This window comes from Schistosoma haematobium, chromosome ZW, assembly GCF_000699445.3.
Source record: "Schistosoma haematobium chromosome ZW, whole genome shotgun sequence".
Taxonomy (NCBI): domain Eukaryota; kingdom Metazoa; phylum Platyhelminthes; class Trematoda; order Strigeidida; family Schistosomatidae; genus Schistosoma; species Schistosoma haematobium.
Genome location: NC_067195.1, coordinates 17,742,867 through 17,764,065, shown reverse-complemented (window position 1 = coordinate 17,764,065; position 21,199 = coordinate 17,742,867). Strand labels below are relative to the sequence as shown.

At 35.9% G+C, this 21,199-nt stretch overlaps 1 protein-coding gene across 1 annotated transcript; it reads left to right on the top strand.

The window, feature by feature from the left end:
- The first annotated feature begins 2,382 nt into the window (after window positions 1-2,382).
- On the top strand, window positions 2,383-17,897 carry PLPP1 (Phospholipid phosphatase 1). The gene is made up of 8 exons (XM_051210568.1): window positions 2,383-2,486; window positions 5,994-6,124; window positions 6,163-6,311; window positions 6,351-6,422; window positions 6,475-6,683; window positions 8,198-8,255; window positions 12,629-12,805; window positions 17,189-17,897. Exons 2-8 carry the CDS (start codon window positions 6,070-6,072, stop codon window positions 17,246-17,248), a joined length of 780 nt encoding a protein of 259 aa, XP_051070575.1. The 5' UTR covers window positions 2,383-2,486; window positions 5,994-6,069; the 3' UTR covers window positions 17,249-17,897.
- The last annotated feature ends 3,302 nt before the right edge of the window (window positions 17,898-21,199 follow it).

Genomic DNA, 21,199 nt, shown 5'->3' with positions numbered 1-21,199 from the left:
CGTGTCCCACTGTTCTACTGAAATTTTTATTGATGCAAATATGATCTATCTGGCTCGCCGTGGTGTGGTCCGGTTAGACACATGTAGTTTTGCTTATGCGTTTGTGTGGGAATATTGCGCCGCCTATAACCAGTTCGTTGAATGCACGTAGATTTGCGAAGCTCTCTCGATTGTCATTCCTTTTTCCTAGTCCATGTCGTCTCAAGACCATTGTTTTCCACTTCGACTTTGGTGATGAAGCCCTTTCCTGGGCACTTCATTATGGTTGATTGCGATTAATCGATGCGCACTCTTTGTATTTGACCATGATGAGGATCGGTAATCCACTCGATATTAAGTGACCTGACCACCAGGTGATCCGACCAGGTCCCAGCAACATTTCACTGGCCCTACAAAACCTCTGTTAATTGGAATACGGACAAAAACGGTATGTGCGAATTTCACTTTATTACGAAAAAACTCAACTAATTTAGGTTTTCTGTATCTTAATATTCTACCATGTTAGCCTGAAGTAACACTGTGTGTGTAAATTAAAAAAACATTCGTACAATTGTGTTCGGAGTGGTAACGCCGATGTATATGATTGAAAATGTCTCTGCGAAAATGCTCATGCATGTCCGTGGACCTCACCTTGTTATAACGAATCCACACGAATTGGTAGAAGGCAGGTTAATCTATAACCCCAAGATTATCTTTAATATTTAGATGATACATTGTTTAGTTAGTATCTTCATGTGTATTTGGTGATAACTTACCTGTAAGCTTTATGCCAGAATCAAATACTATGTAACGTGACATGTATAAATGCTATGTGGAGCGAATCGCTGCTCACGATGTTCCTTCCCAGATTCAAATCTATCTTCTGGAATAATGGAAGTTGGGTTAAAATCTCAGTAAGAGGGGTAGAAGTAACATAAACATTAGGTAATTCAAAGAACATCTTAAACATGAAACTTTTTCGAGAACTACCGAGTTGTGTCATCTGATTTACGCTGCTAGTTGACTGGTCCTACCAATCTCCCACATTATAAGAATATTCTATGTGCCTACGTCAATCGTTGCTCTGAATGTAACAAGATACATCGGCATCGTGGCCCCCAAAGGATCTCAGTTTTCAGCATGAGGCGTCATAACTTTCTAAATAAAGATTCTTCAACTCTTAGGCTACAGTTTAAATGGTTTAAACGATATTTTCTGGTTCACACCATTTTAGCAAGCTTTGTTTCTTCGACATGTGGTTGCTTACCCCGTACCTCTATCATAATAACACCTTGGTTAGTGTTTGAAAAGTTATCTAATCTAAGCCTCCCAACGACGGTTTAGGCCAGATAATACTGAAAGCTTTGGAGTTTTCCTCTGTTACCCACTAAGCGATGTTTTTCTGCAGTACTTCGGTTATTAGCTGTTAATAGAGATCTATAAACACCAGTCCTCTTCCCAGTTTTCAATAGAACCGAAAAAGCTGACTTCGTTTCCCACAGATCTGTAGCGTTGATTCCGATTTTTAAAAACGTGATGTAACGCTCGAAGGTCGACCAGATGTTTCAAACGATTCCATTTTATGCTGCAAAGGATAAACAGCGCAGCTAGTTCCTTTATAAATCATCTTTACTCAAAGACTTTATAGAATATGAACTACATCTGCTACCTGAACCTCTCCTTTGTGTTTCTCTGGGCAAACCTTAATGACTAACAAATTAAGGGGTTTTTATCCGTGAAAGGTCGCACTTTTACCAATTACTGGTAAGCCCTGCTTTCGACGCCTTATTGATCGATCTGACTATAGCTCCTTCGGTGGACCGTCTCAAGAAGAGACCAGATACCATGTACATACCTACAGATTGCCGGCCCCCCTTCAAACACTAATTAGCCACGCACATACACGCAAAAGTGTCCGTTACATATCTTAAGCTTTTTATGTCATAATTAATTGTTGCTACCAACTTCAGTGATCTACTGTCCAAAGATGCTGCAACTTCCAACAATCCTAATGGCTTAGAATAAACGAGTTATCTATACCCATGCCACACCAACCCTCAATTAATTATCAAATGTACTAGGCTTAATGCACCCGATTAACAGGAGTACCATACTGAGAGGAAAAAGAGATCAGCGCCGTATCTTTGCACCATAAAGCGGGTAAAAGCACTCTCCCAGCACCTCACCACACAGATATTAGAAGCCAAAAGTCAATGCATTGTTTTTCGCTGCTAGAATCAGTAAGTTGTGAGACTCTTATTAGAGCTACAGTAATGACACGGTCTGACCAATATCCCAAAGGAAGGCTGGACGATTACTTTAAATTTATAATTGCCAAGTAGGAATACTCTGTGTGACTATCCAATCGCAGACCACAAGTAACAAATATTTCACTCATCCTCCCAAACAAGGTTGCATCACGAAATTGTCAACTCAGTGGTTGTTGTACATAGTATTCCGCAGTAAATCTTTTGAAGTGTGCGTTACACTATCCCATAGACTGTCAGGTGATATTTCAGTAATTTCTTCTCATTGTATTTCGAACCGCCTCTAAGTTGAGAATTTTACGAAAACCAAATCTCGGTATTTCAGAATATAGGGAGAATCAACGCGCTTCAAACAAGAGTAGTGATTTCGTGCTTGTTGTGTATTACATTTCCTTTTGTGTATTTATTGTATCAAAATCATACTTAGTATACTGTAACATGAATTATTCTAATTAGGTTTTCGGGTTTTCTCCAAATCTATTTTCTGCAACTTTTATATTAGTTAGTTCTCATACTGCTGATTATATAGTTCCGAGCTCCCGAGTTTGGGGAAATCCCCAAAGTCAAATGACCTTCACCAAGGTTAAAGGTAAATTTTGTGGAAATCTTAAGGAATTTCCCTAGTCCAGGAAATTTTGGGGTTTTAGAGGCATTTTCTCAAAATTTCTCCAAATTTAATATAGCGACTTCCCTATAATCGGTCAAATTTTCGGCAAAATTCAGAGCTCCGGGTGCTTTCATCGAGTTCTCAATTCAATAATAATGATAGTAGGTCCGTCGACATATCTCAGTCCTCGAAATTTGTAATACTGTGAAGGTCCGATCTCGTTTTGAATGTGTCTACAGAAGGTGCCGATACTACGTGTTCTGGTAGGGAACTTCACTAATTCACTACTCAGTGTGAGATACAGAACTCCAGACGTAAACGGTTTGATCTCAGTTTTTGAACTGTTCTATAATATCCTTTAAATGATCAATCCTGGAATGAAGTAAAAGGTAAGACTTATTAGTACTAAGATCATTGTTCAGTATACAGTAACCCAGTGTTAGATCACTCTGTAACCTGCGGTAAGATAACGGAAATAGGTAGAGGAGTCTCAGTTTGTTTGTAAAAGATAGGCCAGAGAAACTTGTTACCATTTCCGTCCTTCATCTTTGAAGTCGTTGTATATCCTCACACCTGAAACATGGACCCGCTACTAAAATACTGAATTCCAAATACGGCCTCACGAAAGTTGGTTTCAATTTGGAAAGGGCAGGAATCCTGTTGGCCTGTGCTAGTCCTGGCAACGATGGTCTTTCAGTCAATCCCAAGCGTCGACATGATTAAAAGCCTCACGTATGGACCATAGGGTTCTAAAACATTTGACGTTTATGGCACGGCAATATGTAGTAGTTTTTAAGTCTTGCCCAACAATAACTCCTAAGTCATTGTGCGTCTGGACGATCGGTAGCTCAATGTTATTCACCATGTGTGTATTTGTATCTTGCTTGGTGACCGATATGCATCACAATGCACTTTGAAGCATTTATCGGCAATTTCCAGATTTCAAACCAGCCAGATAATCTCTCCAGGTCATTTTGAAACTCTAAGCTATAACATTTACTTTTTACCGCTCTCCATATCTTGACATCGTCAGGATATAGCAAGACAGATGATGATAGAAGACTAGGAAGGTTGTTAACATACAAGGGGAATAACATTGGTCCCAAAACTGTACCCTGAGGCACTCCTGTAAGCACAGTTTCCCAGCTGGACAACTTGGAGTTCACCCGTACTATTTGTTGGCGTCCAACCACGAAGTCTTTTATCCACATTAATAGATTGCCTTCAACCCTTGATAGTTCTTAACTTATATAAAAGTTGGTTGTGAGGAACTTTGCCAAAAGCTTTGCTGAATTCAGTGTAGGCTACGTCTATAGGTAACTTTTGGTCTTCAAGAGCACACCGGCTTTCACGAGTCACTAATAAGCTAGCGAGACAGGAATAACCTATTCTAAAGCCCTACTGCCTTTCCGAAAAGAGCCGGTTTTCATCGAGATACGTAAACAGCTCCTTCCGAATAATTGTTTCCTAAATTTTCATAACTACGTTGGCTGGAATTACGGGTCGATAGTTTTCAGGTTTGCGTTTCATACCTGTTTTGAAGTTAGGACTTACCGTGACGTTCCTACAGTAGTTTGAGAATACTTGAGCTTTACCATAGTCGTCCTCCACTAATGATAAAGCTTTACTGTCTCCACATAGCGTTGGAGTATTTCCCTTTTTTTAGTCCTCCGTACTTAATGTCTAGATATGTTTTATTTTTGTCTCTCGATATGCTCGTAATATCTTAGAATGAATCGATGTGACAAAATGTGGATTGATCATTTCCGTTTCCAATCCAGTGAAACATTTTCCAAGAGCACTTATACAGAAATACTGCTATGTAACAATCTGAACCATCTGCTATAATCGCCCCTACCTCGTTTTTTTTAGAGTTGTCTACCAACACTGACATGTTTATGGCCTGGAGTAGTCCGGTACTGTCAGCCCATTACAAACAACATTTTCTTGTAGGTCTCTTGAAATCTCGTTTGGATTTTAATCCGACGAGTCACGTCATACTGTATTGAGTGTTGAGTGTGTTCTTCCCTTTTAATCCAGTGAACAACTGGTTGCTGTTAAAGTTCTTTTCAGTAAGTCAGTAATAAACAACATAGAACTTGGCAAGTTGAGACACCGTGCCAGCACATCTAAATGAAGTTATGGAGACTGGTTAAGGTATTAACGGTATCATTGATAGTAAAAACGACTAGATATAAATAATGTAATTTGAGGTAAAAGAATAAATTAGGGAAATAAAAACTATATGATAATTTTAAAACTAAAGATGTAAGCTAAGACAAAAATTAAATGTATATGCGCTATTGAGACCGGCTCTGAGCTTTTCTGCTGATTTTCCATAGCTGTTAAGGTCTCACGCTATTCAATTAACGATAACACGTAGGTAAATGTCGAATGCTAATGATAAATAGTTGCGACACACCTAAATTCACTTATTTGATCTTAAAATCATACTCGAACCTTTAAAACGACTCACAATTATTCGGTGTAATATCCTTGATTTCTCTTGTGTATCATATGATAACCCCAGATTTCCTTTTAGTGTTGAATCATTGCTAAAATCTATTTAAAGAACCTACGTTTAGCGTAATGATTAGACGGGATGTTTCCTGAAGTGTCATAAAATTAACAGGGATCAAAGCTTTTGAGCATTATCTGGACTTTGACAGCGAAATATATTTACGTTGTTGTAAATCGATAAAAAATACATATATTAGTCTGTAGTAGTACATAATCTGCCTTGAATTTAGTTTCTGGCTTGTAATATATCATTTAGCGAATGTTTAGGAAGGATGCAAAAAAACGTATATCATCATTCAAAACTTTTACAGTTGATCCAAGGTTTCAGGCAGTAGTTAAAGTTCCAACAGCGGACAAACACTTGTCCTCCCCCGTTGCTGGATTCATTTTTGATACTTATGATGCTACGTGGTTGCCTGATTCTATGTTTACTAATATTATCTCATCACCCAATGGTTGGTAGGTTTAATGGACTCAAAAAGCTCCGGTATGAAAATCCACTACTACGTATTACTCTAAATGCTGATCTGACCCTGTCTTATTTGTTTTATGAAATGAAGAAATCATTTTCAAGCTTCATTTGTTTCATGTTGTATTGTATCTACTCTTGTCTTTGGTAGTCAAAGCATTTACTGCGATTGAGTTGGGAAATTTATTAGTGATATCAACTCTGTTAACATACTCCATACTGTGATAATGAATCTTCCATTAGCCCTTCGTATTTCTTCGGACTTATTAACGATTATTTTACGTAAGTTAATTCTCGTACTCGATTCACCTTGTTTTTAGTTCATGGTGTTTATTTTCTGATCAAGTACTGTGGAAGTCATAAATGGAGTTTCTTCTGTGATGATTGGAGTATCAAATATCCATATAAAGACAATACTATAACTGATGTAGTAGTAACTGTAGTTAGTTATCTCACGCCACTTGTTACAGTAAATTGTGTTCATGAGAAAATAATCTGTTTTGAAAAGATTTTCTTAGTTGAGATAATCACTGCTGTACTGAGGAAATGTACTGAAAATAAAAATTATTCAATTAAGGGTGTAAGTTGTCACTGTAACTAATCACTCATGTTATCGTTATTTATTTTCTTAGTCTTTACCATTTATCTATGATTTCTGTGTTGCCGCCCTTATATCTCTTGGAACAACGTTTTTTCTAACTACAATTACAAAATACAATCTTGGCCGGTTGAGGCCACATTTTTGGGATATTTGCCAACCAAATGTCCCTGTAAATTGTACTGGTTTGCAGACAACGTATACATGTCAGGGTACAAATTCAAAGTTGATTGCTGATGTATTGTAAGTAATCTTTTCCTTTATTCAAATCAATTAGTTCTCCCACTCTTAATAGTTTTGATTATAAGTCAATGTTATCTCAAAATAGAGTAAAAACAGAGTACACTTAAAAGTTTTATTTTGAAACTCTGTGCAACTTACGGAGTCAAACAGTTATTTTTAACCAATTAATTCAGCTCTCTTGATCTCTTCTGAGTTTTCATCTAAAAGAGCACGTCTTTCGATTGCTTTGTGTCTTTAAATGTCGCACTGCTTGCTAATATGAGTAGATATTCTGCCTACTCATGAAAAATCATGTATTCACTGTTTTCACAATACTTAAATTCGATGTTTTATGAACTAGAATTAAGAATTCTGACTTATTTTTAGGGCCCGCGTGATCGGTTTATTTGACGAAAGGGTCTACTAACGATGACTACGCTTATCCCTATCAGACCACCGACCTTCACTTGACAAATAACACGATTTGACCAACAAAAAATGATCGTAAACAATGACCCATAAAATCCATGTTCTTATTTTTCTCCAACACACCTTTCCTCTATCCTAACATCCAGTCCTAAGTCAAGTACATCAAGCCAAGAAATCCTATTATTATCGATTCATCCGTTGTCACTTACTCAAAACTCAAAATTAATTACCTCATCGCATAGCACCACGAATTACATTGTCTGTATGACTACACCACAAGAGAAAAAACAAAGTAGTAAGTACGTACTTAGTCTACAACAATTTAGTGAAGGTAAACCATATGACAATTGTGTATGCATCAAAAAGAAGCTTACAGCACTAAGAATATAAATGACAATAATCCAGGTATTCAGTAATTACGTAGTAAAAATAAAGAATAGTAACTCGTGATATGTTAGTTCTAAAAGTTCCAACTTTCTCGATATCCTTTCTATCCTAACACAATGGAATTAAATACATAGTTTTCTGATTTTAGGTCCTATCCGTAATGCTATTCTACAAATTACAACAGTCATGCTAACTTCCCTAATTAAAGCCAGGTACCTACTCTAGAACAAGAGGCTATACTAAGAACAATTTACCATCTTTGTTAGCACCCAAAATTGGCTCGATTACTGTCTTGAATGAAAATAATGCAAGACACAAACATTAATTTTGCATTATTATTTAATTAAAAGCTCAGAATATTCATATTCTATTTTATCGAATCAACTTTCAAAAACTGAAAAGTTTATTCATATGAATTCATCAATATACATTGTAAGAGTTCATCAAATTCGATCATTTCACCAAATATTGTTCAATCGTTTTATTCAAGATCAAACTTATGAATTACGATAGCAATACAATCATTTACTTAAATTTTTTTATTAGATTTGTTACTTCATCTTCATAGTTTTACTAAATTAACACAAAAATCAACTTAGCTAAAATTACATTCATGTCATTACATACTATTACAGTGAACATCTTTCTAATAAATCATATTTAATAATTTAACATCAACAATATTCTTTTGCTTTGTCATTATTATTTTATCTATTTAGTTTGTCATTCATGTCAGGCCATGCATCAACAGCTTCTGCTAGTTTATTCTTCACTGTGGTAGGTTGATTTATTTTAAAAATGACCTTTTAAACTGTACTTCGTTATGAATTAGGTGAGTAATGATTGTCCTAATGCTTCGGGTTTCATTCATCTTCAAGAGGTTTATATACTAGTTAAGATTATTAAGCTGTACAATAGATGTGGCTTGTGACTTAATACACAAACATGTTTGGAATCGCGTTTAAGTTTTATCATTATTATTATTATTATTATTATTATTATTATTATTGTGATGAGGTGAGCTGTGTAGTGGTTACTTTCACGCAAATACGGTTTATTGCATCGTGAAGATTAAATGAGTTTAACAAAACATTAGACTAGAGAAAGAACAAAGATTGGTGCAGAATAATATGAATTCATTTTATTTCGTTAGGTTCTCATCAGCTGCTTACAACCTAAATTATTTGAAATTCAAATTATTACAGATATTGACATCTTTATACATAAGAGTGTGATTAAGGATCAATACATGTGTATGATGATGTAGCAAGCAAAGATTCAGATAGAGTTAATGAGCTCATAAAATGTTTGATTCGAATAAATAAATAAAGTTAGAGAGGGGAAGTTCTGGAACATTGAAATAGTGATTAGAACAATAAATAAGAACTTTCGTCTAAATTTGAACGAATAGTTTCACAATATTTGGGCGCCGAGTTAATTTGAGACATTAAAAAGAAGAATATATTTGTAAAATCTCAGCGAATGATTAGAACTCATGAAAATAGATTAATGGTAATAAAGAAAATATGAATTGAAATCAATCAGTTATATATGATGTAATTTATATTTCAGAAAGAGTTGCAATAATGACGTAATAAATAAATAAATAGGAGCAAATTAATAGAAAGAGTGGGGGTTATTGTTACCAGGGTAAGGAAAGATTTATTACTGTCTCTTTTTGTATACATAGATCTGGTTTTAAACTTTCTGACATCCTACCTCTACCAGTACCAGAATTCAAACGACTTTTACTCATTTGTACAAAAGATGTTCAGTTCCAGTTCAACGATATCATATAGAAACAAACCGATGGTGTAGCGATGGGAAGTCCGTTAGGTCCTGTCCTAGCAGATATTTTCATGGCTAACCTCGAAAGAACCAAACTCAAACGAGCGATTGATGAAATGACGTATTATTCGAGGTATGTTGATGATACCTTCATCGTATGTAATAATAAACAACAAGCAATAAATCTGCTAGAGTTTTTCAACGAAGCACATCCGAATATCCATTTCACTATGGAACATGAAAAAGAAAACAAGTTCCATTTTCTCGATATTGCGATGAAAAGAAGAAAAGATGGTACAGTTCAACGTTCAGTTTATAAGAAAGACACATGGAATGGTAGTTATCTTAATTTCAATAGCTTTTGTCCAATCAGTTACAAAAAGGCACTGGTCAAAACACTGTTTTACAGAACAGAAAGAATATGTACTTCCGATACACTAGAAGAGGAAGTTATGAATGTTAAAAAATGTTTAAAGAATAACGGATACCCACTGAAATTTATTGAGAAATACGGCAAATGTGAAGATAAAAAACCGAAAGAAATTACAGCAAATAAAAAGCCTATTTTTATTAAACTTCAATTCAAAGGTGACGATGTCACAGGATCAATCAATATGAGACTAAAAACTGCACTGACAAGAACCTATCCTGCAGCGAAATTGATTGTCCTGTCCAAAACAACATGTTCTTTGACACAATCAAAGGTCGACAGGTATCCCTTTCATGTTACCACCAACTGTGTATACAAATTTACATGTACCTGCCAAAGCAGTTACATTGGTAGAACAGAAAGGAGAGCCTACGTCCGATTCAAAGAACATATTCCTAAAAGTTTAAGATTAAATGGATTGAACTCATTCAACAGTGCTATCGCAAGACATCTCCTTAATACAGGACATAAAGCTGATATACTGAAGTCCTTCAAGGTGATTAACAAACAATCAAACTCGAACCTTTTGAAATTCGCTGAAGCGTTAGCAATCAAACGTTTAAAACCAGATCTATGTATACAAAAAGAGACAGTAATAAATCTTTCCTTACCCTGGTAACAATAACCCCCACTCTTTCTATTAATTTGCTCCTATTTATTTATTTATTACGTCATTATTGCAACTCTTTCTGAAATATAAATTACATCATATATAACTGATTGATTTCAATTCATATTTTCTTTATTACCATTAATCTATTTTCATGAGTTCTAATCATTCGCTGAGATTTTACAAATATATTCTTCTTTTTAATGTCTCAAATTAACTCGGCGCCCAAATATTGTGAAACTATTCGTTCAAATTTAGACGAAAGTTCTTATTTATTGTTCTAATCACTATTTCAATGTTCCAGAACTTCCCCTCTCTAACTTTATTTATTTATTCGAATCAAACATTTTATGAGCTCATTAACTCTATCTGAATCTTTGCTTGCTACATCATCATACACATGTATTGATCCTTAATCACACTCTTATGTATAAAGATGTCAATATCTGTAATAATTTGAATTTCAAATAATTTAGGTTGTAAGCAGCTGATGAGAACCTAACGAAATAAAATGAATTCATATTATTCTGCACCAATCTTTGTTCTTGCTCTATTTAAGATAATAAAGGGAACTATGTGTATGAAAAAACATTAGAATATGTGTCCTAAAGGAGGATTTTATTATTTATGACGCAAAGCATTTTGGATGGTTCAGATAAATTAGTGGAATTCTGATCCATAAATCCTGTGCGATGATGCAATATCATAGACTGATAACTACCCACTAAATTGAATTATCGACGAAAAATTTCCAATGGAACTGCTTTTAAAAGACAAGACAACCAGCCGAAAGCTTGATTAAATGTCATTTAACAGATAAGTGAACAGGCGATAATAGTTTCTTAGGTCACTCACTAATCAAATAAGGACCCTTGTATCAAGCTTAATTCTTATTCGAAATATCGTCATAGTTGGTTGGCAAGGTCAGAGTTGATACCATTCAAGAATAATAATTGTTTTGGGTTGTAGAGATTAGTAAATCCATAATCCAACCATTGTATAAGATTGCTGGTGAGGTCGTGGATACCCACTTTTAAAGGGTCCCATACTAAAACGAAACACATGTCTAATGATTCTTAGTTTTCAATGGTTGTCTTACTAAAGCCAGTTCATGATGTAAAATAATAAAATAATTGTTGTATTTCGCCACATGGAAAACGGCATCGTGAACTCTGGAAATCAATTAGTTAGAAAGTGGAAAAATACGATCCCTGATTAATGGCATATTTTTCCAGGAAAATGACAAACTTTTTGTAAAAAGGGCAGTTTGAATGAATGCTAAACTTATTACATTTTATACGTATATATAAAGATGTCTCTATTTAATCTTAAGGCAATAATAAAGAACTTAGAACCTGATATAAATATACATCAGCCAATTTTCCATCGGACTTCACGTCAACACAGAGAAAGTCAATAAGTTAGTCATCAACGTGATCGATTACAGTGGAAAGCTAAACACATTTAAGATATAGCTAGGATAAAATCAATTAATAACGATTATGATATTAAGACTCAATATTCAAACTGTGTTTAACTAGAGACATAAGATTTTTGGCTTTCTAATCTATATAAGGTGGACTTAGTACTGACACTGTGTTGTTATGCCTACAATTTTCGCCAACTTCATTTTAATTAACTTCAACATATTAATCACACCTACTTACGTTTGACAAAAAGATAGGTATGTTTATTTGTGAATTGAGTTGTAAACTGTAATATCTTATCAGAATCCTGGTGGCATGGCTGTTTGTTGTGACTGAGTAACTGTTGCTAGTTGTTCAGTGAAAAAAGACTAATTGAAAGAAAAATGCAAGATTATAGTTGAAGATTTACTTATGTACCGTCTATTGATTCAAATGACATTTTAAAAAGAATACAATGAAATATCTATCATTTTAAATCTCCGATTAATCGATAAATTTACATATATATTGATCTAGCACTAATTGACAATAATTAATCAATAGATTAACTACTTTTATTAACAAATGTGACTAAATTGCTGTGCTAAATATTTTATTTTTTGCTAATAAAAACTATAATAATTTTTTTATGTTGAAGTAATTCATTCGTAAATTAATCAACTTGTCAGTATTGTCTTCTTTTTCGAGTTCAATGTAGCCAGTTATTGTTACTTTCCAGGGTTTTCTAAAGTACTTTTCGGTCAATCTATTGATGTTAAATGACAGAATAAAGAGTTATTTACAGTACATGTAACTTTCCCCTACTGTTTTTTTTAAAAAAAAAAAGATAAACACGTATATTTTAGATGCTAAAATATACGTTAATCCAACACCAAATTTATTACTTCTTTTACAGATTTATTTACAGGCTCGACTGCATCTACCTGTAATACCTTTCCTACGACCATTTCTACAATACGTTCTGCTTTCTGTTTTGTTTTACATATGCGCCACACGTGTAACTGATCATTATCATCATCCAACAGATGTACTAGCTGGAGCTATATTAGGTCTTTTGACTTCTGTCTTCGCCGTAAGTACCTTCTCCTTCTCTAAATTACCGTTTAGAAATGGAAATTTTGTGTACTGGTTCTATCCAATTTTTAATGTATAAGCTTAAATCATGTAAAAGATGTTTTAAGATGTATTTCCAAGTGATTTAAATAATTGTAATGAATCTACAATTAACTCTCGTTGAACTTGAACGAAAAGTCGCAATATGCTAATTAGTCAACTTTCAGTCAACCAGTTCTCGTTTGCAACTCGAAAATTCAAAAAATTTCTATGTGAATTCTAATGTTTTTCCTACTGGGTCTTTGATTTTTAGGTTTATTAGAGTGTATATTGTTGAATTATTGTTCTGATTTGGGAAGATTTTATTGAAATGGTGTCCAAGGAATAATGAACAGTAGAATAACTCAATACATTGATATTCTCAGGTCCTAAGAATATTGTATGATAATAGTGATGTATTGCGAATCGACTGAAACTAATAAACATAAACAGTTTAATCTAGACTCAGTGTCTAAGTGGTATGTGGAGCTCACTTTGAGAGGCTTTAATGTTTCTAAGTTTGATTCCATGTAGAGAAGTAGGCGCACACTTCTGGTGAATCTCAACCTTGAACTAAATGTCTGTCCATTTATCTTTGGTTTTCATTCACTCTATATTTGATATCAGTTCCTGATGAAAGTTATATTCAATTTGTTTTTGTTTTGTTTACTGCTTAGTAGTATGGTATGGTGTGTTCCTCATCATGAATTGATAACAGCTAGAGCTAGACGCTTCGTATTTTTGACTTCAGTTATTTCATGATATAGGGCAACAAATATTCAATGTGCTTCTGGTATATCATTTTCAAAATAGTTTAATACTATCAGTCATACTGAGTAACAGTTCGCTCTGTATCCCTTTATGACTGTAAAACATGGCCTATAAAATTAAATGTCATGCATAGACTACATATTTTTGATCGTAAGTTTCTTTGAAGTATTTGCCACGTATCATGAAACGACCGATTGAGCAATGTTGAGGTTAAGTATATGGTACAAAGAGGAGATGAAAAATTGGTTGATTACAGTATGAATCTTCATCAACTTAGGTCTTCAACCACTGTCTATCTCAACATATAAATTTGGCTAGAGTAAGAGATAGTTGAAAAATCGGTGTGGTCAAACTAGGTAGAGGCATCAATTCATGGAGTCACTAACTTTTTGTTGGTCTAAGCCATGTTAATAAATTCAGAGTACCTGATTGGGATCCTCGAGGTTGTCGCTGCCAGTTGTTGGAGACAGGGGTTATGTGGGTTAAATCCAGTTACGCAAGGAACACTTCCACTCATTATCTTTCCTCAGATCATGTACCAGGCTCTACATTTATTATAGCTGACTGATCAATCAGTATGTTGTATTTGAACTTACGGGTTCCATGTTAAAGTTAATCCATGATGATAATCTATGACCAAATTGAAGTAATATCAGCAAAGCATTAAATTAAACAAACAAGTTCTTAACCATCTATTTTGTTTACCCGTCTAATCTGAACACATAATATTGAATAAAGTCATTATTATCATTAATTACTGGATCAGGACCTTCAAACTTCAACCACTAAGATCGTTTTCAATAATTACATAGTATATAAACGTGTACTATACAAGTGAGCTACGACTACCCAATTAAATATATCAATAAATTCATTTCATCATATCTATCTTGCTTATCAGCCTAGTTTATACAATTAAAGGTTTAGATATCTCATAAAAATGATGAAAACACTTTTTTTTAGAGGTTAATCATCTTTTTATAGTTTAATTTAAACAATATTGATTAGAAACCACGTGTTGTACCAGGTCCGATCTTTCACAATAGTTGTCTCTACTTTTCTACTAACTTATTCTTGACATTCTCCATTCGGGTTTTTTAAACTATATTATATGAATTCATAGTGTGAATGAAAAAAGTAACTTCTGCTTAAGGAATAAAACTAGGTAGATCACTAACTATTCAATACCTTAGACATTTAGCCGTATTTGTGTTGTACATACAATGCATGAATGTCATAAACTTGTCCAATACTATAATCAGTAAGCAGTAGAACAGAAATTAAATAGTCATCCACTAGTTCCATTGAACTAGCAATTATTGATTATTTTGTATTCGTTTATTCATCTCCTTAATTTAACTCTTGTTTCCGTTCCTTACAATTTGTATGAATTGATAGAACAATGAAATTTTGTTCTGTAGTTTATATTTCACAGAACAAGAAAAACTTATTTGAATGGTGTGTTGTCAAACAAAAGTAATGTATACCGTACACACAGATTTTAGTACAATCATTTAGATTAATTTGATGACAACATGTAATTATTAAATATGATGTTATGAAGAGTTCAATAATCTGTTTTTCTTGGGGGGTGTCGTGTGGAAATAAATGTACCAGTATTTTGTAGGTGATATTGCCATTTTTTAAAACTGTATTGTAACTATTTGTAAACATAGTGTGATAGCATTTAGTGATGACCAGGAATGGAATCTAGAGCTTTTTAGCTAAGTGTATACGTGTGTTCCAATAAGTGTTGATGTTATTTTCAATCTATCATGTATTGATTTGTAATCCAGAGTATTTGTTAAGTAAACGAATAATTCTACGTGTGTAGATATGACACTGCACGTTTTAAAAACAAAAAATGTAGTTTTTTGCTAATAAAGTCTTATTTTACATAGTTGATTGAAGGCTGTTCAACATTAGCACAATTGAGACATTATTCCTGTATGATATTCATCTTATAATCACATTAAATCTCGAGATGAAATTTTAACGACAATCCACCGTAATCATTTGTTTGTAAAACTAGCTCAATGTACTCATTTATTTTAACACATAGATATTGGTACAAGGAGGCACCAAATACATATGCGCCACACAAACCTCATTCGATATGTGTGAGGGCTGTGATACTGCCCGGGTGCCCAAACCGAAGCAGGTGGTTTTCTTAGGGGGCCACTCCTCGAGCCTTCGACCTGAAGGTCTGATCCACAAGGCAGTGGAGCATCGTGAGGAGATGCAGTCCCATGGCAGTCGGTGACCAACAATTAGTTCATACGCCATTTGTTCCCGCAGGATACTGGGGCCCACGTGCACCATTGGTTTGGAATCCAGTTAAAGCGCCGGACATTCGCTTTTCGTCCTCCTATTTTCGTAAACAACACCCTCGCCACGAGAAGGCAGGGAGTAGGACTTCCCTGACAGAGGCTATATACGCGTGGCCATGTGAGAGCATTTTGATAGGGAGAGCGGACTCTCCCCACTCTCGGCCGTACCAGGGCATTTGGGGGCTGGTTTAGTTCAGAGTATCAAATCATTTTGTGGTCCATCGAACAACTGTCGTTGACAAACGCTACATCTAAACATATTATGATGCTATATTTTCTTAAAGTGATCACATTTTCATACAACGAAATAAGAAAAAATGGGTGGTGGCTAGCAGTGGAATCTAAGACGCGCGTTTCGTCCTATTCGGGACTCGCCAACTGGGTGTACCTGCATCCCATACTTGGTGTTCACTCCAGGACTCGAACCCAGTACTGTTCTTTTCAAACACCATCGCGTTATCCACTTAGCTACTGAGCCCAGACAGCCACTAGCTTGTGCTGGTACGTCCGGCTGACGAGTCCCAAATAGAACGAAACGCGCGTCCTGGATTCCACTGCTAGCCATCATCCATCTTTGCTTATAATGCTTGTAAATTAAGGCAATATCGAGGCGATTCGCACAGGATGCGCATATGCTAATAAGAGACTGATCATTTGCAGTCCTAAAATCAATAGGAAGATTGAAACAAACAATACAAAATGAATTAATACAACGAAATGTATATAATGAGCATGCAATTAGCGATAGAATAGCTTTATTTGAGATCATTAACCGATCAATGTTAGGCTACCATCGAAAACCTGGAGGTGCTGGACGGCTGTTTCGTCTTGGTGTGGGACTCCTCAGCAGTGCACATCCGCAATCCTGCACATGGGGTTCGGACCCAGGACCTTCGGCCCCGCGCCCCAACGTTTAAACTCTAGACCACTGGGCGGGCATCCAGCGGCTTTAATGTCTAACTTCAACTAACCCATGATATTGCGCAACCATCTTCCATTGTCTTCGGTAGGTAAATGTCTCTCACCGAGGTTTTTTAGTGGTGGTCTGACATTGATCGGTTCATGATCTCAATCAAAGCTTAACAATTCACGCAACCATATACTGAGAATAGCTTTAATTGTTACCTCCAAATATAATTATCGTTTATGAAATAAAATCCATATCATACACCACTTCCACCTTCGATACACAAGACAATACCTAAAACTGTTACTCATTTCTGTTTTTTTTTATTTACCTTTTCCACTTTTTCTTTCTGCAGTTTTTTTGGTATTTGGGTAACGTGTTCAGTCAAAACGAAAGTGTTAAAACATCTCCCTAATAAGCTGATGCTGCAGTTCAAGATACCGCTTCCGGTCATTGGCTACAAAAAAAATTGGAAGTGGAGTTACTTCTTTTCCTTTAACAGAGATTTTGATGACCGTAACTTCGTGATGCATATCCCTTTATAAGTAATAAAATTCCTGCTTACTTGTTCTATAAATTCCTTTTTTTATTCCATACCTAGACTAATTTACTACTTTGATCAGTTTCAATTTTTTAACGCTAAATAAATGGTGTATGTTCGTTTTTATAGTTGAGGTTGTTTACGTGAGCGTTTAAAACAATTATGCAAGTGGTTATATAATTGATTCCTTTCGGATTGTTTTATCTATGGGGTTTTCTGTTCCCTGAATAATAAAAATTCAGTATACCCTACGTCCATACATACGTTTTTTTGTTTCGTCTTTAACCGATGTGTACTGATTTCAAACAAGCTCCCCGTTTTTATTGTATCACCTAATCGATTCAGTTTATCACTTCATGATGCAGTGAAAATCACTAACCATGCAAAACAGTCATTGTGCATCGGGGGTTACAGGGTGTTAAAGAATCTAAACCAAATAATAATACTTAAAGTTATGGCTCTTTTCCGGTAGTTTTTTAGGAATCGTGATACGCATTTTCATAAAATAAATGTTACCGCCAAACTCATAAATGATATGATCCAAATCGGTGCAGATATGTAACTTACTGGATTAGCGAGGTGATAATACTTGTTTTTACTAAAGAGACGACTAGTTGTTTATGACGATAACTTGGCACTCGAAACGGACAAACACCAATCCATCATAGATCTGAGACAGTCTGTCTTGCAGTTAGCTCAAACTAGGTATCAGAGAGTTTCGCACATTACGTAATTACTTTTCCTCCTAGCTATTTCCGTTTGTTGGTATTTTAAGCTTGTTCAACATTTTATTATCGTTGGTATTACTACTGAAGGTATATTCTATACTGCGTGTCACTCATGATACAACAGACTTTATCACACCTATTTTTCGAATTCTCATCCCCTATGTTGACAATCGTGACTGTACATCTGTCGGTGAAATGTATTTTCGCTAACATACATGTAAGCTGACATGCACTTGACGTCGGAAGACATTTTTAGTCGCCGAAATTTATTAACGTGAAGTGAAATTGAAAAGCCAATGAGTCTTTTACAAACGGTTAGTTTTCTATTACTTCATAATATTGACAGTTCACTTTTACTCATTATGTAACTATACGGTGCAACATGGATAGAAATAATCCCGAGTTAAGTGGCATATTTGTTTAAACATATGTACACAAGAATAACCCTGTGGTACATTAACGTTATCACTAAGTAAACATTGTAGAACGAAGTATACAATCTGGGAATCAGTGACTAGAACTAGTTACAAAAAGAGCAAGATCGTGGTGAGAAAATTTAACTCAATTCACAATCATCATTCTAATGAAAAGTACTTACATAATGCATGGCTTCGAGGACTTTGCAAAATCGGATTGCAACACCTCGATCTCCCTATTTTGGGGAAAAGCTATCAAAACCCCGAGAATTTTAAGTTATTTTGTGTAAATTTTGATTTTCCTCTAATATTTCCGAAAACTGGGAAACCAGCCCATATTCTTTGATAAAACCCCAAAATTTCCTCAACGTTTTGGCGAAATCATTGAGAACTAATCAGAATTTTCTCCGTATTTAGACATCTTTCTTTTTTATTTGTAGTTTATTTTGCAAATTCAACACAATTCTAAAACTCATGCCTATATTCTTCATATAAATGTTTATGTTGCCGTTCCAACTGATTTACTTTTAACGAAATCTCATTCTCTACTTCTTGAAATTCTTGAAGTGAAGTTAAAATACCGGCCAGTAGTGATTCCATAGGACAAGCTGTATCGAAGCATTTAACCAACGTCCATGAAAGTCCTTTTAGTTGATTCTGAAGTGGTCGATCAGTTAGATCGAACGCAACCACAATCTAATATTGATAAATATAATTCTTCTACTTTGACATTTGTCAGTGATTTTCCAATGACCAAACCAAGTTCTACTTCATGATGGACTTCGCCGGTCCCATTTGGCAACTTAATTTTTACCCTTTCAACTATGCATCTAGAAGGTTTTAAAAAGATTCAACTTTATTTCCTAGTTTTCGCATGGTCTGCATGGTTTCGTCCGGCGCTTTAACTGAGCCGGTGGACACGGTAAGTCCATCTAGGGGAGTTGGGAAACCCTGATCCCAAACCAATGGTGCACATGGGCTCCAGGATCCTAAGGGAACCAATTGTTTGTCACCGACTGCCATGGGACTGCATCTCCTGACGATGCACCACTGCCTTGTGGGTCAGACCTTTAATTCAAAGGCTCGGGGAGTGGCCCCCTAAGAAAACCCACCTGCTTCAGTCTTGGCACCCGGGCAGTATCATAACCCTTACACAATTAAAATGAAATGACAACGGTTATTGGTTATAATACTCGCACTCCTATTACAATTCAAATAACCCATAACCATTTGGTAACCTTCACTTTCATTTTTTATGTACTATGTCACTTATCCATCCACTTCCATTCTCACCTTGCATATCCTTACTTTTCAACTTATACAGCAGCTCGCTTATGTTGGAAATTATTTCTATCTAAACGATCTCGAGTCACTGTCCGGTTGAAAATTGTACGTTACCACCGAATATGAATACTGAAGCAGTTTTTCTGAAACCACGTGCATCATTCAAACTGGCTACCTTCAACTTTCGCACATTTATGCAGGTCGGACAACAGATAGAGCTGGCTATATCTTTGGAAAGTCTTAATATCGATGTTTGCTGTCTATCCGAGACCCGTATTCAAGACTCTGGTGAAGTACTACAAATTCGCTCTCCATCTATCGCTTCGAGAAGCTTGTTTTACGTGAGCCTATCCAGGGACCCTGTGGCATCTTCGTCCGGTCTTGCTGGCGTTGGTGTCGCACTAAGCGCTAGAGCTGAGACAGCACTAATCGATTGGATCCCCATTAACAGTCGGTTATGTGTTGTTAGATTAGAAAGTTCAATTAAAGTGAGAAGAAATCGGCCTGAAAAACGATGTCTTTTCGTCATCTCCGCCTATGCCCCGACAGATTGCAGCCCGGATGCAATCAAGGATGAGTTTTACCACCAGTTATCTGTTCTTCTCCAGAAAGTGCGTTCGACAGATATTGTAGTACTAGCCGGAGACTTGGATGCTCAGGTCGGGCGTCTAGGCAAAGAAGAGAGTAGTTTATGTGGCCGATGGGGACTCGTTGGTCGCAGAACAGATAACGGGGACCGTCTACTGCAACTGTGCACAGACCACAACCTGTTTCTGGCTGGCAATAACTTTCGGCACAGTCATCGCCGATGTGCCACCCGGCGTCCTCCGTCTTCATCTCAAGACTGTACTCAGACTGATCACATCACGATCAGCTACCGCTGGCGTGGTTGTGTAAAAGACTACCTCTCCTTCTGGAGTACCTATCTGGACTCTGATCATGCCCTGGTCTGTGCCAACCTTACTTTACATTTCAGTGGACAACGAAGTGACCGCCATCAACGGATTAATGATAGCAAGCTGGTTGCAACTTCTGTTGCTAGTAAGTATCGAACCAAGCTAGCTTCTAGACTAGCTATCATTCCACCGAAAAGTATAGGTGAACATTGGTTTCAGCTTCATGACACCATGAAAATGGAGAGTAAAACCGCTTGCGGCTTCACGAAACATCCCGCTTATAAGGACTGGGTTTCTTCAGGCTCCTTACAACTCGTCGAATCCCGTCGATTCATTCCGGGTGACCGTGAGTTTGACCATAAACGAAGGATGTTACGTAATGAAACCGGGAAAAGCTTGCGTAAGGACCGAGAAGCCTGGTAATTAGAGCGTACCAATAATTTAGAAGCAGCAGCTACATCTGGTAACTACCAGAAGCTCTTTCCATTCATCCGGGTCACT

Bases quoted from the DNA above. Each gene is read 5' to 3' on its own strand.
- PLPP1 (XM_051210568.1), top strand. From the start codon at position 6,070: ATGAATCTTCCATTAGCCCTTCGTATTTCTTCGGACTTATTAACGATT. The intron at 8,256-12,628 runs GTAGGTTGATTT...CTTCTTTTACAG, and splicing joins CTAGTTTATTCTTCACTGTG to ATTTATTTACAGGCTCGACT. The intron at 12,806-17,188 runs GTAAGTACCTTC...TTCTTTCTGCAG, and splicing joins TTTTGACTTCTGTCTTCGCC to TTTTTTTGGTATTTGGGTAA.